General features: G+C 46.6%; 1 protein-coding gene across 1 annotated transcript in view; it reads right to left on the bottom strand.

Moving 5' to 3' along the window:
* The window catches only part of amph (amphiphysin), a 221,267-nt gene that overhangs the window by 67,424 nt on the left and 134,869 nt on the right, over nucleotides 1-18,974 (bottom strand). The window contains exon 13 of the mRNA XM_059993715.1: nucleotides 13,260-13,379. Coding sequence (XP_059849698.1) covers nucleotides 13,260-13,379 — 120 coding nt within the window. The remainder of the gene's footprint in view (nucleotides 1-13,259; nucleotides 13,380-18,974) is intronic.

The raw sequence follows: 18,974 nt of genomic DNA, 5'->3' as shown, positions 1-18,974 counted from the left end.
CAGTCGCGCGATTCCCCGCCGGTTCCGTGGACACCTCAGACCCCACCGCCAGCTCCCGGGAGCGAATTCGCCAATGCCGCTGCCAGTCGCGATTCCATGAGCTCCCCGAACCCGACCACAGCGGCAGCCCGTCAGAAGCCTGTGCTTTGTTATTTCTGTGGCCATAACAAACACTCTCGACAACGCTGTCCAGCGCGAGAAGCGACCTGCTCCAGCTGCGGAAAGCGGGGCCATTTTGCCAAGGTCTGTAAGTCTCAACCTCGAGCAGAGTGCAGCGCTGCGGGTGAAACGTGGGGGCCGCCATCTTGCATGCCCGGATGTGGGCGGCCATCTTTGTCGGCGTCAGCACGCCCCGCCCCCGACCCTCCGATGCTGACCGGGCACCCCGACGGCGATTCAACTCTGGCCACCGTAACTCTCGACCAAAGCGCCCCACACCAGCTTGCAAGGTCCATGATGGACATCCAGGTGGAGGGGCACAGGACTTAGATGCCTGTTTGACACGTGCAGCACTGGGAGTTTTATTCACCCGGACACAGTGCAACGCTGCGGTCTCGCAATCCGGCCGGTAAGTCAGAGGTTCCATTTGGCTTCTGGGTCGCAGTCCGCAGACATCCGGGTGGGTTGTGTAGCGACTTTGGTGGTGCAAGGCACAGAATATCAGAACTTTGAGCTGCTGGTCATGCCTAATCTGTGCGCACCTGGGCTATTGGGGCTGGACTTCCAGAGCCATCTCGAAAGTGTGACTATGGTATACGACGGGCCCCTCCCACCACTCACTGTCAGGAATCCTCAGTTTTGTCGGACTTCTTCACATTCCCCACTACTGACCACACACACACACGGACACACACATCCCATCCAGAACCAGGCCAACAGCTGCGCTACCGACACCACTTGCAGTCTCTCCACTCTCAAGATCCCTCCCCCACCGCTGTTCGCCAACCTGACCCCTGACTGTAAACCTGTGGCAACTAAAAGCAGGAGGTACAACGTGGGGGACAGGGCCTTCATTCAGTCGGAGGTGCAGCGGCTGCTCAGGGAGGGGATCATTGAGCCAAGCTCAAGCCCTTGGAGGGCCCAGGTGGTTGTTGTTCGGACTGGGCAGAAAAATAGGACGGTCGTGGACTATAGTCAAACCATCAATAGGTTCACGCAGCTTGACGCGTACCCCCTACCCCACATCGCGGATATGGTCAACCAGATTGCTCAGTACAAGGTGTACTCGACAATAGATCTGAAATCCGCTTATCACCAGCTCCCCATCCGCCCAGAGGACCGCCCCTACACCGCCTTCGAGGCGGGTGGCAGGCTCTATCACTTCCTGCGCATCCCTTTCGGTGTCACGAATGGTGTCTCTGTCTTCCAGAGGGAAATGGACCGGATGGTGGACCACATTTCCCTATCTGGATAACATCACCATCTGTGGTCACGACTGGCCAGATCACGACGCCAACCTCCAACGATTTCTCCAAGTGGCCGCAGCTCTGAACCTTACTTATAACAGGGACAAGTGTGTGTTTGGAACCACCCACCTTGCTATACTTGGGTATGTCGTGGAAAATGGGGTTATTGGCCCTGATCCTGACCGTATGCGCCCCCTGTTAGAACTCCCTCTTCCCACCACTCTCAAGGCCCTCAGACAGTGCCTGGGTTTTTTTTCCTATTACGCCCAATGGGTCCCTCATTACGCAGACAAGGCACGCCCCCTGGTCAAGTCTACCTCGTTTCCCCTCTCTGCTGAGGCCCGCAAGGCCTTCAGCTGCATTAAAGAGGACATTGCCAAAGCTACTATGCATGCCGTGGACGAGACCGCTCCCTTCCAAGTGGAGTGTGATGCCTCCGATTTTGCTCTGGCTGCTACCCTCAATCAGGAAGGCAGACCAGTAGCATTCTTTTCTCGCACCCTCCAAGGCTCCGAAATTCGGCACTCCATGGTGGAGAAAGAAGCCCAGGCCATAGTGGAGGCTGTTAGGCACTGGAGGCTCTACCTTGCTGGCAAAAGGTTCACCTTGCTGACCGACCAGCGCTCGGTTGCGTTCCTGTTCAGCAACCAACAGCGGGGCAAGATCAAAAATGATAAGATTTTGCAGTGGAGAATAGAACTCTCCACCTACAACTATGATATCCTGTACCGGCCTGGCAGACTCAATGAGCCCCCTGATGCCCTATCCCGGGGAACATGTGCTAGCACACAGCTCGACCAGCTGTACACCCTTCATGCACAACTTTGCCATCCGGGGGTCACCCGATTTTACCATTTTGTGAAAGCTCGGAACCTGCCATACTCCCTGGAGAACATCAGGACGATGACCAGGGACTGCCAAATTTGCGCTGAGTGCAAACCGCACTTCTACCATCCTGACACGGCACAACTTGTCAAGGCCACCCGCCCTTTTGAATGACTGAGTGTTGACTTTAAGGGCCCCCTTCCCTCCACTGACTGCAATGTCTATTTTCTCAGTGTTATTGACGAGTTCTCACGGTTCCCCTTTGCAATCCCCTGCCCCGTCACCACTGCCACGTCCGTCATAAAAGCCCTGCGCCAGCTCTTCACTCTGTTCGGATATCCCTGCTATATCCACAGCGATAGAGAGTCCTCCTTTATGAGTGATGAGCTGCACCAGTACCTGCTGGCTAGGGGCATTGCTACCAGTCGGACCACGAGTTATAATCCCCAGGGTAATGGCCAGGTGGAGCGGGAGAATGCCACAGTGTGGAAGGCCACACTTTTAGCCCTTAAGTCAAAAGGGTTGCCGGTCTCTCGATGGCAGGAGGTCCTCCCTGAGGCACTGCACTCTATCCGCTCTCTGTTATGTACGTCCACCAATGCCACCCCTCACGAACGCCTTATTCTCTTTTCCCAGGAAGTCTGTCACTGGGACCACCCTACCAGTTTGGCTGACGTCCCCGGGGCCAGTGCTGCTCCGGAAACATGTGAGGAGCAATAAATACTCCCCGCTGGTAGAGAGGGTTCACCTTCTACATGCGAACCCCCAGTATGCTTATGTGGTCTTACCTGATGGGCGGGAGGACACGGTCTCCATCCGCGACCTGGCACCCGCAGGTGCAGCAGACCACTACCCTGAAGGCTCTCCGGTAACTATGAACCCTGCACCAGAGGTGACACCGTGTTCACCAGGCCCTACACAGACTCCTCACGACACTTCTATACCGGGCGTTTCGTACGCATTTATACCAGGCGCCTCGCACATGCGTGAGGGATCACCGGCGCCTAGTGGGCAGGAACAAGCGCAACCTCCGTCCCCTGTGCAATCTCCAATATCGCCGGCATCCATGCGATCACAGCCGGTGCTACGTAGATCGCAGCGACAGATTCGACCACCTGATAGACTTGACTTGTAAGAAACATCGCCACATGGGGACTCTTTCAAACAAAGGGGGGGTGAATGTGGTGAACTGCCTGTCGGGACACGCCCCCTGCTGACTGCTCCTGTGGCTCCTCCCACAGGCCCCTGTATAAAGGAGACCTGCGGCCTGAAGATCGGCCTCAGTCTCCAGGACATAGTATGATGGTCAATCACTCCTGGTTCCTTCTTCCAGTCAATAAAAGCCGATATCTCGCCTTACGTCTCAGTGTGAGTTATTGATGGTGCATCATTTATGCAATATACAACCCTGATTCGTTTTCTCCAAGCCCAGCCACTGAACAAAGAAAACCATGGAACCCGTTCAAAGCAAAAAACATCAACTACCCCCTACACACAATAAAACAAATCGTGCAAACTGCAACAGGAAAGAACGAGCGAAAACGTAGAATTTAAAACTCAAACTCGAGGAGCCCATATACAGTTCAGCTCAGTGTTCATTATCTGCAGGTCACCCTGATTCAAAGTTGCCCAAAATAGCAACAGAAAATGGAGTGTCCAGGAACTACAGTCCAAAACACAAACTTCAGCACCATACTCCAGCAGCATCGAGGGAGAGAAAGAGAGATCACGCGAGTACAGGGGCCTTCAGGGAGAAGGAGAAAGTCACATACAGACACCTTCCTCCGGCAAAAGTGAGTGAGAGGCTTGCAGACGATGCTGAACAATGATTCAGTCTTCTTTGACGTTTTATCAGCGAGATCAGTGAGAAATGGAGTTGATCATGGGCCTGCGCCCGTCTCTATAAGCTTCTCAGAGAGAGCAACGTGCAAGATTGCTCAATCAGCTGGAAAACACACCATCAGACTGTAGATCACTGACTCTAGCAACAGCAGAACCACATTTGAAAGAAAAAGAAGATGAAGAAGTGAAAGAAACAGCTTTGTGGACCATCTGGAGGATGCTGCCTATGGTAGCATTGTTCACTGGTGCTATCTTCTTTTCCTGATAATACACTCCTGACATTATAGTCCACTTGCCATTTCTTATCCGTCTAAATCTTTCTGCAGTCTCCCTGCTTCCTCAACACTACCCGTCCCTGCACTTATCTTCGTATCATCCACAAACTTTGCCACAAAGCCATCAATTCCATTGCCAAATTACTGACGCATGAAGTAAAAAGAGCTGGTCCCAACACAGACCCATGCGGAACACCACTAGTCACTGGGAGCCAACCAGAAAAGGCTCCTTTATTCCCATTCTTTGTCTCCTGCCAATCATCCACTTTATCCAGGCTAGAATCTTTCCTGTAACACCATGGGCTCATAACTGGTTAAGCAGCCTCATGTGTGGCCCCTTGTCAAAGGCCTTCTGAAAATTCACATACACAACATCAACCAATTCTTTGTCTACCCTGCTTGTTACTTCCTTAAAGAATTCCAACAGATTTGATCGACAAGATTTTCCCTTGAGGAAACCATGCTGACTACAGCCTATTTTATCATGTGCCTCCTAGTACCCCAAGACCTCATCCTTAATAATTGACTCCAACATGTTCCCAACCACTGAGGTCAGACTAACTGGCCTATACTTTCCTTTTTTAATGCCTCCTTCTCTTCTTGGAGTGACATTTGCAATTTTCTAGTCTGCCGGAACCAAGCCAAAATATAGTTATTCTTGAAAGATCATTACTAATGTCTCCACCATCTCTCTGGCCACTTCTTTCAGAACCCTGAAGTGCACACCATCTGGTCCAGGTGACTTATCTAACTTCAGGCTTTTCGATTTCCTAAGTACCTTCTCCAAATAATTGCAACTGCACTCTCTTCTGCACCCGACACTCTTGAACTTCCAGCATACTGTTAGTGTCTTCCACAGTGAAGACTAGTGCAAAATCCTTATTCAGTTTGTCCGCGATTTCACTGTCCCCCATTACTACCCCTCCTGCATCATTTTCCAATGGTGCAATATCTATTCTCACCTCTCTTTTACTCTTTATATATCTGAGGAAACTTTTGGTATCCTCATTAATAATATTGGCTAGCATACTTTCATATTCCATCTTTTTCTTCTTCCCGACCTTAAGTTTGGGAAAATGGCAAGTGTGGAATATGATCAGGGTATGGTGGAGATGGCTGGAAGGGGGTAGAGGAGTATGGGTCAGAGCAGAGAGAAGGTGGTTGGTTACAGGATCAGAGAAGGATTGGGAGAGATGAAAGGAACAAGAGGTTGAATTGAAAAGGGAAGGAGAATGAGGTGCCCCTGGACCTCGAGCTGAGTGGGAGAGGGAGGATCAACCCTCCACAAGCAGAGAAATGTTGCCAGAAACTGAGAAGTGTATGGAGCAGAGGCAAGGAGTTGCAATTCCCGAACAGATTGGAGTTCAGAAGGAGAACATCTTAAACAGTCACAGGTATAATCTTAAAAAAAACCGAAAACATTCATTTGTTCTGCTGTAGTGCTAGTGACACCTATGCAAGAATAATGAAAAGACTCTTTGAAGACGACAACCTACAGGTCCAAGCAAAACTTATGGTCTGGAGAAGTCCTTCGTTTATCACTGTATGGAGCTGAATCACCTACAGTTGACTCCTGAACGACCTGGAACAAAGACCAGCAACCAAAGATCCTTATGAATGATTTTGAGGATCAGCTGGAAGGACAGACAAACACCAGCATACTGGAGAAGGCCAACGTGAACAGCGTTTCAACCATGATAAAGCAACACCAACTCTGAAGGATGGGTCACGTCATTCAGGTACCTAACTTCCGTCTCCCCAAACAGATCCTTCACCCTTAATACCAACTCTGATGGATAGCTCATGTCATCAGGATAGCTAACTCACGTCTCCCCAAACAGATCTTTTAGATCCTTTACTCCCAGTTGAAGAACGGTCATCAAGCCCCTGGAGGGCAACGAAAACATTTCAACGATCAGGTTTAAGATGGCTTTGGTGAATCATAGTGACAACTTTCTGGAAGCAAACACAACTACTAATTACTTCATTAACCGCACTTTTTCTGGTAAACTGTCACTGCAACCAATAGCCTGTAACCTCCCGTCTGGAGTTGAGCTTTCAAACCGCCTGTATCACCTGACATTTTGCAGCGTGAGCTGAAGTTTCGAAGATGCAGGATGGCTGCGCTGTGGTGTGTACGGGCCGAATCGAGGTGGCGGGGCCTGGGGACAAGAGCGAGGAATGAGCCAACGTTTGGTTATTGCTGGAGCAGACTTGGAGGCGATTTGAAGTGGCAAAGCTAAGGCTAGGCAGGGTTGAAGTGGTGGGACCTGGGCCTGAAGCCGTATCGAAGTGGCAGGGCCTGAGTCCAAAAGTGTGGGACAACCCAGGGTTTGACCAATGTAAGCGCTGGGCCAGTTTGTAAACGTCAGGGTGTTGTGGCCGAAGGCAGGGGGCAGGAAGGTGCTCAGCTCACTGCTCCATGAGATTTACCTGTCTCTGTGCTGGACTGAGGCTGTAGCCTACAACCTAACGGGTTCCTGAACCGGCTTTAGTGACAACTGGCTTTGTGGCTGTGGCTGCACGTTGACTGTTTGACGGTCTTTGTTCTAATGGGTTCTATTGGGTTTTGTTGTTTTGCGGCTGCCTGTAAGCAGGCAAATCTCAAGGTTGTAGTACATATAGCAGACATATTTTGATAATAAGTGTACTTTGAACTTTGATCATCAAATTCAGCTTAAAGAAACTGAACATTACATCTACATGCACTCAATAGGTAGACCTGGAGGAAATCTGTTCAAGAAGGAGCTGCGTTACACGGGAACAAGCAGCAGCAGCTGTGAAAGCAGAGTCTGAACAACCAAAAGACCCGAACACTAACCACAGCCACCACTTCCTCTCGACCACCCTGAACCAGAATATGTGGATCCCGGATCAGCCTGTCCAGTCACCAGAGGACCCACCAATACACAACCCCTCAGGAGAACATCATACTCAATTTCAGTGATGACACTTTGACTAGCATGAACCCATTTTTACTGCAGTGGGACAGACAGGAAGCCGTTAAAATCGATGTTACTGGATTGAATTCACCTCTGCTTTCTAAAGCAAGAATAATCAAAATAGCTCCAATAATTTACGTTGCACCCAGAAATAGACAGTGAGCTTAATAAGTTTTCTGATAATGCATTCTCACTTCACACAACAAGTAAACACTGTCCTGGATGCATGTTCTGTAGAGACAAGGTGCTAATGGGATTTATTTAACAAACTATAAATTGCCCTGTTAGATATTTCAGTCACGTGACATTCCCTGTTAGGAAATGATTCATTTTTCAATTCTGATCTCAGTTCTTCCTTTCTGAAATGGATGCTGGCAGACTGTCACATCCTTACCTACACATCACCTACCACCATTCCCAATACAGGCAGCATTTGGAAATGATTTGTATGATGGAATTGATGGTCTTGTGACCAGGTTTTCAGATGATGCGAAGATAGCTGGAGGGGCAGGTATGAGGGGTCTGCAGAAGGATTTAGACAGATTAGGAGAATGGGCAAAGAAAATCAATGTAAAGCAGAGGTTAATAGGTTTTTGATTAGTCAGGGGGTCAGATGTAACAGACAGAAGTCAAAGGAATGGGGTTGGGGGATAATAAATCAGCCATGATAAAATGGCAGAGCAGACTTGATGGGCTGAATCAAGCAGAGATGAGGAGGAAATTTCTTTAGCCAGAGGGTGGTGAATCTGTGGAATTCATTGCCACTGATGGCTGTGGAGGCCAAGCCAGTGGTATATCTGAAGTGGAGATTAATAAATTAGTCGGGGCGTCAAAGGCTATGGTGAGAAGGTGAGGGAATGGGGTTGAGCGGGAAAATAAATCAGCCATGATGAAATGGCAGAAAAGACTCAATGGGCTGAATGGCCAAATTTTACCCCTATGTTTAATATGGCATCACAAAGATTTAGTTCTTTCAGAAACTAGTCTTAAATCTCAGAAGATAGCTGACAGAGTATACCATCCACCGTCCATGTTCTTCAGAATAACACAAGAAGCAACCAACAACAACAGCAGCAAAACAAACCCCTTTCCCACCCTCCCACCCGCACAAACAGACAGACCCCCAACTCCAGGACAGGCGACCTCCTGGTATCCAACCTCCAGAACTGTTGTTACCAGTACAATCTTCTATGAGGTGGTGTGCTGGGGCAATGGCATCAACACGGGTGATGCCAACAGGCTCAATAAACTGTTCAGAAAACTGCCTCTGTTGTAGGAGTCAAACTGGTCACACTGGCTGTGGTAGAACAAAGGACCCTACGGAAAATCCTGGCAATTCTCAAAAATGTTTCTCACCCTCTGCATGCCACCTTGGCTGAACAGAGGAGAACTTTTAGTAGAGAACTGCACTTCTCCAAAGAGTGCTACATGAAGTCATGCTTACCCTCGGCCATAAGGTTCTGTAATCAGTCAACCTATAGCCGGGGAAGTGATGAACCCCTCGTGTTAGGCTGTTTGAGGTAACTTAATTTTTTATTCTTTCTTACTTCTAATATTTGTATATTTGTATATCTGCGCAGTTGTAATGCTACTGTGACACTTTAATTTCCTTTTGGATTAATAAAACCTATCTATCTATGTAGGATTCTCCTTCACCTTGTCTGCTATGGCAACCTCATGTCTTCTTTTAGCACTCCTGATTTCCTTCTGAAGTATTCTTTTGCATTTCTCATATGCCTCAAGTCCCTCATTTGTTCCTGCCTGCCTGTACCTGCTATGTGCATCCTTCTTTTTCTTAACCAGGGCCTCAACATCTCTTGAAAACCAAGGTTCCATAAATCTGTTATCCTTGCCTTTTATTTTGACAGGAATACACAAAGTCTGTACTTTCAAAATTTCACTTCTGAAGGCCTCCCACTTACCAAGTACACCCTTGCCAGAAAACAGCCAGTCCCAATCCACACTTGCCAGATCCTTTCTGATGCAGTCAAAGTTGGCCTTTCTCCAATTCAGAATCTCAAACCACAGACCAGACCTGTCCTTGTCCATAATTACATTGGAACTAATGGCACTGTGGTCACTGGATGAAAAGTGCTCCCTACACAAACTTCTGTCACCTGCCCTGTCTCATTCCCTACTAGATCTAGTATTGCATTCCATCTAGTTGGGACTTCAAAGATAGTTCAACTTTAATTGTTATTGATCCATACATGAGTATCCATAAATACAGTCAAACAAATCAGCATTACTCTACGGCCAAGGCGCAAAACATAGCACCAACAGTTTTATACTCTACAGTTATGTACAACAGTCATATAGCACGCATATAAGATATCAGCAAAATACTGTCACACAAAAAAAATAGTCCAAGACCCTGAGCCCATGAATGTTACAGTAGTCAGAAGACGAACACAATTTGTCTTGTCCTTAGCCAGGAGAACACTAGGGGGCAGCATCGATTCCAGTTTGGATGCCACACCAAACCGCCTTCTCTCCTGAGCGGCAGTAAAACAGGCTACACTCTTGTCTTGAGGCCTAGTCAGCGCTACGAGCAGGGCCGTCCGCCAATAAACCAGTGAATAGGACTTGCTGCTTTCCACATTAACAATGTCCAACAGGGTCTTGTGGTCACAGCAAAAGAGAACAAGACTGTTAGACTACCTTCACGCACTTACTCCCCCGAACCTCCCTTCCACAGGCTACACAGTCTGCACCAACCAACCAGCAACTCGCTGACGGGGTAGATCTGCAGCACTTTAAGTACTTAATGTCTAGCAGGGTCCTGTGATCGTAACAAAAAGTTTTAAAAAAAGACAATAACACCCTTAACTGGCTCTGTAGAAGCCTCTGTGACCAATTGTGACGCCACTTTACCAGAATCTATGTACTGAATGAGGAAACTTTCATGAACACATTTGACAAACACTTTTCCATCCAGAGCCATGTTTTCTTACACAGAGACAATAATACCATAAGAATAGGAGCAGAATTAGGCCATTTAGCCCATCAAATCTACTCCTCCATTTCATCATGGCTAATTTATTATCCTTCTCCCTGTAACCTTTCATGTCTTGGCTAATCAAGAACCTGTGAACCTCCCTCTAAATGCACCCAGTGTCCTGGCCCCCAAAGCCACCTGTGGCAATGAATTCCACAGAGTCACCACTTGCTGGCGAAAGAAATGATGGAAGGACTTAGCAGACTTAACTTCCAAGTATTGTACGTAGGTACAGCACCTTTAAGTGGATGAAGGTTCATTACCATAGCAGGAAGAAAGGGAGAGTGGAAGACTCCAAGCCAACCTGAAACAACAAAAAACGAGGCCCCCTCTACCCAGCAACTTGATAGCAAATGTACAGTTACTCAGCAACAAGATTAAGGACCTAAGGGCACGATTGCTGTATTGGGGGGGGGGGGGATGAGAAACTGCAATGTTCTGTGTTTCATGGAGACGTGGCTCACATCTAATGATTAGTGTCAACCATTCTACTTACCAAGAGAGTCCCCCTCCATGATCCTGACCACGGTTTACAAACCTCCAAAAGCCGACATTAAACAAGCACTCAATATATTGCATGCCATGATTAGCAAACAAGAAAAAGTTTACCTCACCCCCTTTCAAATCACAGTCAGGGATTTCACTCAGGCTTGTCTGAAGAAATCTCTGCCCAATTATCATCACCTACAGCAACACACTAGACCACTGCTACAATACGATCAGGAATGCTTACCATTCCATGCCCAGACCGCATTTTGGGAAATCTGATCACTTAGCTATTCTGATCCTACGTGCATACAGGCAGAGGTTGAAGGGCAAGGACAACAAAGGGGTGATCTCAGGAGGCCGAGGAACGGCTATGGGATTGCTTTGAGTCAGTAGACTGGACTGTGCTGGAGGACTCATGAGAGGACCTGAATGAATATGGTGATATATATGTAATTTGATAATAAATTTTCTTTGAACATTGAATTTTGTACTTTGAAAATGGAGACCTATGTAGGAGGGAAAGGTTAGATTGATCTTAGAGCAGGTTTAAAGGTTGTGGGCTGAAGGGCCTCTACTGTGCAGTTTTAGAACATAGAAAACATATTGTTCTATATTCATATAACCATATAACAATTACAGCACGGAAACAGGCTATCTCGGCCCTTTTAGTCCGTGCTGAACGCTTACTCTCACCTAGTCCCACTGACCTGCACTCAGCCCATAACCCTCCACTCCTTTCCTGTCCATATACCTATCCAATTTTACTCCTGCCTCTACCACTTCTATTGGAAGCTTGTTCCACACAGCTACTACTCTCTGAGTAAAGAAGTTCCCCCTCGTGTTGCCCCTAAACTTTTGCCCCCTAACTCTCAACTCATGTCCTCTTGTTTGAATCTCCTCTCCTCTCAATGGAAAAAGCCTATCCATGTCAACTCTATCTAACCCCCTCATAATTTTAAATACCTCTATCAAGTCCCCCCTCAACCTTCTATGCTCCAAAGAATAAAGACCTAACTTGTTCAACCTTTCTCTGAAACTTAGGTGCTGAAACCCAGGTAACATCCTAGTAAATCTTCTCTGTATTCTCTCTATTTTGCTGACATCTTTCCTATAATTCGGTGACCGACTGTCAGGCAATATTAAACCTGATTCTGAGTGTTGAGTGTGTGTCTTCAGGCTCCTGCACCTTCTCCCTGATGGTAGCAATGAGAAGAGAGCATGTCCTGGATGGCCAGGGTCCTTAATGATGGCCCAAAGTTTCTGCACCAGATCCTTGAGCTCACTAGGCTAACACTGCAGGTTAGTGCACAGTGATTGTACCGACCGTGCGATGACACATTAAACCAAACCCTAATGTTCCTCCAGAGAATGTCCAAGTCTTACAGGTGATTTGAGGCCTAGCATTCTTCGGATGTCCCTCAATCAATATCAAAATCAAACTTCGATAGATGCCCAGCAGAGAGTTCCGTCATGGCCTGGTATGGAAACACCAGTGTCCAGGAATGGAAAAGGCAACAGAGTGTGGTGGATTCAGCCCGGTCCATCACAGGAAAAGCCCTCCCCACCATTCAGTACATTGACATGGAGCGCTGTCTCAAGAAAGCAGCATCCATTATTCCTTTAGCCACGTGCTGGTGTATCTGTGGAATTTGTTGCCACAGACAACTGCGGGGGTTTAAGGCAAAGGTTGATATCTTCCTGATTAGTCAGAGCATGAAAGGTGATGGGGAGAAGGCAGCAGAATGGGGTTGAGAGGGATAATTAATCAGCCATAATGGAATGGCAGAGCTGACTCAATGGGCCAAACTCTACTCCTATGTTTTATGGCATTATTATCATCAAATACTGCCAGCATCCTGGCCAAGCTCTTTTCTCGCCACTAACATTGAGCAGGAGGTACAGAAGCCTTGGGTCCAACATCACCAGGTTCAGAAACAGTTATTACCCTATAACCACCGGTGGATAACTTCATTCACCTCTAAACTGACCCTGCAACCGACAGACTCACTTTCAAAGCACTCTACATGTCCTCAGTATTATTTTCCTTTGCCCATTTACTCTTCTTTTGCAGATTGGTTGCTTGTCTATTTATAAATAGTTTCTCATAAAATTATATTGTATTCCTTTTATCCCTGCAAGAAAAAGGATCTCCAAGTAGTATATGGTGACATTTATATAGTACTTTGACAATAAATTTACTTTCAACATCACACAAAGCAGCCGTCTGGTTGTGCAATTCACAGTCTGGGGTTTCATTATGTGGCACTATCCACTGAGTGATCGATATGAAGTGTTTTGAAACACTGGGCGGCGGTGAAATGTTATGACGGTGCACTTTCTGTTTTCCTATAAAGAACTGGCTCTGGAAATGTGGTTACAGCTCATGCCTTTGGCTATAACATTGACATTCCATCAGACGTGCCTCCTGTGAACTATGGACAGACCACCCCCGGGAAACAGTGTAGATGTAAAGTTCTCTCACCTGCGATGAGTTGGTGACGTTGATCTCTGGAACAAAGTTGTCCTCGAAGAAGTTGATGATGTTTTCCTCTTTTGTGGGGGTCAGTTTTGGTGGCGGTGGGACGGGAGGACCTTTCCTTAGCTAAAATCAAAAAGATAAAGGAGGTCAGAAACAGGCCACAAACTGAAGATTCCACCACTTCACGCTCCTGGGAGCATCACTGTACAGACAGTGGATTAAAGTTTTCCCTCTTCAGTCGAATCTTAATGGAGTCATTCTCTTTATCAGCAACACCTGCTTGTTGAAGCAAATGTCGAATCAGCTAATCATGTGGCAGCAACTCAATGTATAAAAGCATGCAGACGTGGTCAAGAGGTTCATTTGTTGTTTAGACCAAACATTAGAGTAGGGAAGAAATGTGATCTAAGTGACTTTGAGCTGGAATGACGGTCGGTGCCAGACAGGGTGGTTTGAGTATCTCAGAAACTGCTGATCTCCTGGGATTTCCATGCACAACTGTCTCTAGAATTTACAGAGAATGGTGCAAAAATGAAAAAAAAAATCCAGAGAGCGGCAGTTCTGTGGGCGAAAACTTTTTGCTAATGAGAGAGGTCAGAGGAGAATGGCCAGACTGATTCAAGCTGACAGGAAGGTGACAGTAACTTAAATAACAGTGGTGTGCAGACGAGCATTTCTGATTGCACAACACGTCGATCCTAGAAGTGGACGGGCTACGTCAGCAGCCAAAGACCACACTGGGTTCCACTCCTGTACCTTTTAAAGTGGCCTCTGAGTCTATATACTTACAGCTATCAGATGTCGTGCCAGGTGTAGAGGTTGGCATGGGTCAGACGTACCCAGCCCTGAGCTCCAGGCAAGGTCATTTGACCCATACAAATGGTTTATTGATCATTACAGAATATCTCTCTGGTGCTTTTTGTTCCCTTCCCTCTCCCTTCCCCTTTTCCCAACCATGATGCCTCTCTCCCTGCCCCCTTCCCACTCTCAGTCCACAATAGAGGCCCATATCAGAATCAGTTTTATCATCACTCATATATGTTACAAAACTTGTTTTGTGGCAGCAGTACAGTGCAATACATAAAATCACTACAGTACCATGCAAAAGTCTTAGGCTGTGTGTGTGTGTGTGTGTGTGTGTGTGTGTGTGTGTGTGTGTGCGTGCGTGCGTGCGTGCGTGCGTGTGTGTGTGTGTGTGTGTGGTGTGTGTGTGTGTGTGTGTGTGTGTGTGTGTGTGTGGTGTGTGTGTGTGTGTGTGTGTGTGTGTGTGTGTGTGTGTGTGGTGTGTGTGTGTGTGTGTGTGTGTGTGTGTGTGTGTGTGTGTGTGTGTGTGTGGTGTGTGTGTGTGTGTGGTGTGTGTGTGTGTGTGTGTGTGTGTGTGTGTGTGTGAGTGAGTGTGTGTGTGTGTGTGTGTGTGTGTGTGTGTGTGTGTGTGTGTGTGTGTATACACACACCTGGACTTTTGGACAGTTCTGTACCAAAACAATCACGCTCCTGAACTGATTCTGCAATCTACAGACTTATTTTCATGGGCTCTTTACAACTCACGTTCTCAGTATTTCTTTTCTCATTTGCACAATTTGTCTTCTTTTACAGATTGGTTGTTTGTCAGTCATTGTTTATGTACAGTTTTTCATAAAATTCAGAAAGAAGTTACGCTGCTCCATTGACTGGGCCGCACCTGGGCAGATTCAAGAGGGTGCAGCCCTACTGTCTCTCCCTCTTTAGGCAGAGGAGCACAATTGCCGCCCCAGACCCAGAGCAATCTGGGTTCAAAGGTCAAAGTTACTTGGGAAAAGACAAACTCAGGAGTTATATTGCAACTTCATAAAACTCTAGTCAGGCCGCATCGGGAGTATTGCACACAGTTCCGGTCGCCCCACTATAGGAAGGACATTGAGGCTTTAGAGAGGGTGCAGAAGAGGTTTACCAGGATGCTGTCTGGTTTAGAGAACAGGTGCTATCATGAGAGGCTGGATAAATGGGTTACTCTCACTGGAGCAGCAGAGGCTGAGGGGAGATCTGATGGAGGTTTATAAGATTATGAGGGGCATTGACAGAGCGGACAGAAAGTATCTTTTTCCCAGGGTTGAAATGTCTAATGCCAGAGGGCATGTGTTGAAGGTGAGGGGTAGGTTTTTTACTCAGAGAGTGGTGGTTGCCTGGTATGGTGGTCGAGGCAGATACATTAGAGGATTTTAAGAGACGTTGGGATAGGCACACGGACGTGAGGAAGATGGAGGGATATGGACATGGTGTCGGAAGGAGGGATTAGTTTTTTGGGTTTTTTTTAATTTACTTTGTAGCTGGTTCAGCAAAACATTGTGGGTCAAAGGACCTGTTCTAGTGTTGTACTGTTCTATGTCTCTATGTCTAATGGAGTTGAGAGGGATGGAATGGTGGAGCAGACTCAAAGGACTGAATGGTTTAATTTGGCTCCTCCATCTCATTGTAAATCTGAACTCCTGATGATGTTTGTTGCAATAGTACTCTCTCCCTGAGACAATGTACATTTCCCCCAAAGTGCTCCTCGTTCCTCACACACCACAAAGACCTGCCAGTTGATAGGTTAATTAGCTATTGTTGATTACCATATGGGTGGGAGCCCTGAAAGAGTAAGGATTAAAGATCAGCTTTATTTGTCACATGCAAATCAAACCATCAGAATCTACAGTGAAATGTGTTGTTTGCGTCCAATCAAACAGCAAGGTTGTGCTGGGGGCAGCCTGCAATAGCCACCGTGCTTTCTGCGCCAAAATAGCATGCCCACATCTCACTAATGCTTAACAAATGTCTTTGACTGTAACTGAGTCAACCACTGTCCTGCTGCTGTCTATAAGGAGTGAGCAAGATCTCCTGAAAACCGCATTATAGGAAACCAGAAGAAACCCATGTGGTTAGAGGGAGAATGTACAGACAGTGGAGGGAATCAAAATTTTAGAGCAGGCACTATACAGTGACTGTGCGAGCCACTCTGCTACTGTGCTGCCCAGGAAATAATTAAGTTGAAAGTATATTTATTATCAAAGTAGGTGTATTATTTACAACCTTGAGATGCATCTCCTTGCAGGGAGCAAGACTGAGCCAAGGCTTGAACTAGCAACCTTCAGATCACTAGACCAACGCCTTAACCACTTGGCCACGCGTCAACACATGGCGATGTTGTACCTCTAAATAAAAGTTTAAAAAAGCTTTTATTCATGCAGAATACATGAGCTCAACAGGGGGGAAGCAGCGACAGGCACTTGTTCAGTGTCCCTGGGGACTGGCTCATACCCCCACAGCCTCCACCTCACAGACTCCATACACTTCTGCAGCTTTCTCAACATTTGTTTTCCTTCAACTCATTCATTCTACTTGGACCCGTTAGAAACATTTATCCCGTTGCTTCAGAGACCATGGAGATGAAAATCGCCGACACAAGAGATGCTGTAAGTGTTGGAAATCGTGAGCAAATTGCACAAAATGGAGGAACTCAGCAGGTCAGGCAGCATCTGCGGAGAGGGATAAACATTCAACAATTTGGGTCAAGCTGCCCTCTCTTTCGATGCTGCCTGACCTGATGAGTTCCTCTAGCATTTTGTGTGTGTGGTATAGAAGAAAATATTCAATTCAAAGTCAAAGTAAATTAATGATCCATGTACGCCTGTCAGCATCTGCTATCCTGAGATTCATCTTCTTGTAGGCATTCACAGGAAAAGAGGAAATAGAAGAGAATTTATACATAAACAAAGATTCACAAACAACTAATGTACAAAAGAAGACAAACTGTAAATAAAAAAATACTGAGAATGGGTGGCAGGGTGAAGATATGACTCTATCTTCCATCGGCTAGCCCAGGCATGGGCAAACTACGGCCCGGGGGCCATATGCGGCCCGTTAAGCTTTTTAATCCAGCCCGCAGAACTTGATGAAATTATATTAATAAACCTTGTTAACGTTTTTTCCCCACAATTCTGGCGTTTTCCCAATAGATGACGCACTCTATATACATTTGTGGCGACCCATTTCCTGGCACATCCGAACCGGCTCACAATTAGCCAGCGTTCCGGCTAAGGGAGATAGCCTGAGGGGATTTGCAAGCACAGAGCTTTGGAGCCTCTGCGCCACGGGGGGCAGGTTGAGGGAGGCTTAAAAGTGAGGCTGGGGATTTCGAATAAAGTTTTTTTCTTCGACTGCAGTTACCGACTCCGTGTCGTAATTTTAGCGCTGCATATAGCACACCGCCACACATTGACCTTTGTTGAGGTGCAGCGTATTTCACCACATTTGCGCTTTACTCTTTGTTCGGCTCGACCTATTTGTGTGAACGGACGTTCAGCGTCATGAACATCAACAAATCCAGCCACAGATCCAAGTTAACTCACCAACACCTCAGATCCATCCTGAGAATCGCCACAACAAAACTAAATCCAGACTTTGATGCACTGGCTAAAAAGGGAGACCAACAACACTGTTCCCACTGAAATTAAAAATAAGTTTCTTCGTTGTGTTATGTAAAAAATGCATTTGAAAATATTTTTTTCAATAAGCCTTACATGTTACATGTCATTTCTGTTAAGTGATGGACATGAGTAGTGCGCAGGTGCACGTACGTTCTCAAAATAAAAAATGCGCTCCAGATCAAATAACGCGCTCCGCATACTGGCGCGCTGTCAGTGTTCTGTCCTTGTGCTGGTCGTTGTTGAGTTTTGGCACAGAGGACAATTGAATAAGAAGGAGCAGGACAAGTAGACCTGCATCTCCTACCGTTTTTGAAATAAAGACAGTCAGGAGGAGAGTGATGATGATAATATCTTGAAGGATAACAGAATTTTCAGTGCTTTAAAATAATAACTGTTACTATTAAAAAAAGATGTATTTTATTCATTTAATTTTCAGTGTTTTAAAAGTCATTTCAATAAATAGCTAAATACCATGGGACTTCAAAGACAGATATTTTGTTGTAATGCATTTGTTCATTTTCAATTGAAATTAAAGCACATGTTTTCTACATATCCCATGATATTTTATTTTCTCTTATGAGGTGTATTACCAAAACACTCCGTCCATCTGCTCCTGGTCCGGCCCCCCGTCAAATTTTAGAACTCTTTGTGGCCCACAAGTCAAAAAGTTTGCCCACCCCTGGGCTAGCCTGTAGGTCTTAGACTAGCCCTTGGGCAGGGTGCAGCATCTGCTCAGCTCCCCCCCCCCCACACCCCAATCAGGGTCACCCGAAGCCATGCTGGGTGGTCGAATGAAAAGCCGGTGCATATCACAAGTCCTGGTTATGTGACCACTGACGCCAGGCAGACAATCTCTGAAGAGTATTGATAATGGCTGGAGTCACCCGTCTTGTAAAGACACTGCCCAGAAGGCAATGGCAAACCACTTCTGTAGAAAAGTTTGCCAGGAACAATCATGGTCATGGGAAGACCATGATCACTCACATCATATGACACGGCACATAACAAACGAGCTGAGAACTTGTGTTGTAGAATCCTTGAGACTGAGTGTGTAGGTTGTAGAATCAGTTCAGTGTGGGGGTGAGTGAAGTTATCTGCGCTGATTCAGGGGCCTGATTGATGGTTGAAGGGTAATAATTGTTCCTGGACCTGGTGGTGTGGGACCTCAGATTCATGCCTGACGGTGATGTCAATTCGTCAGCATTGCAAAACAAGACAGAGAGTCCACCCGAATCTATCTAAATGGTGTGGCTATATCCCAATTTGAAATGTT

The sequence above is a fragment of the Hypanus sabinus genome, chromosome 1 (assembly GCF_030144855.1).
Source record: "Hypanus sabinus isolate sHypSab1 chromosome 1, sHypSab1.hap1, whole genome shotgun sequence".
NCBI classification, from domain to species: Eukaryota; Metazoa; Chordata; class Chondrichthyes; order Myliobatiformes; family Dasyatidae; genus Hypanus; species Hypanus sabinus.
This window is presented reverse-complemented; position numbering and strand designations above follow the sequence as displayed.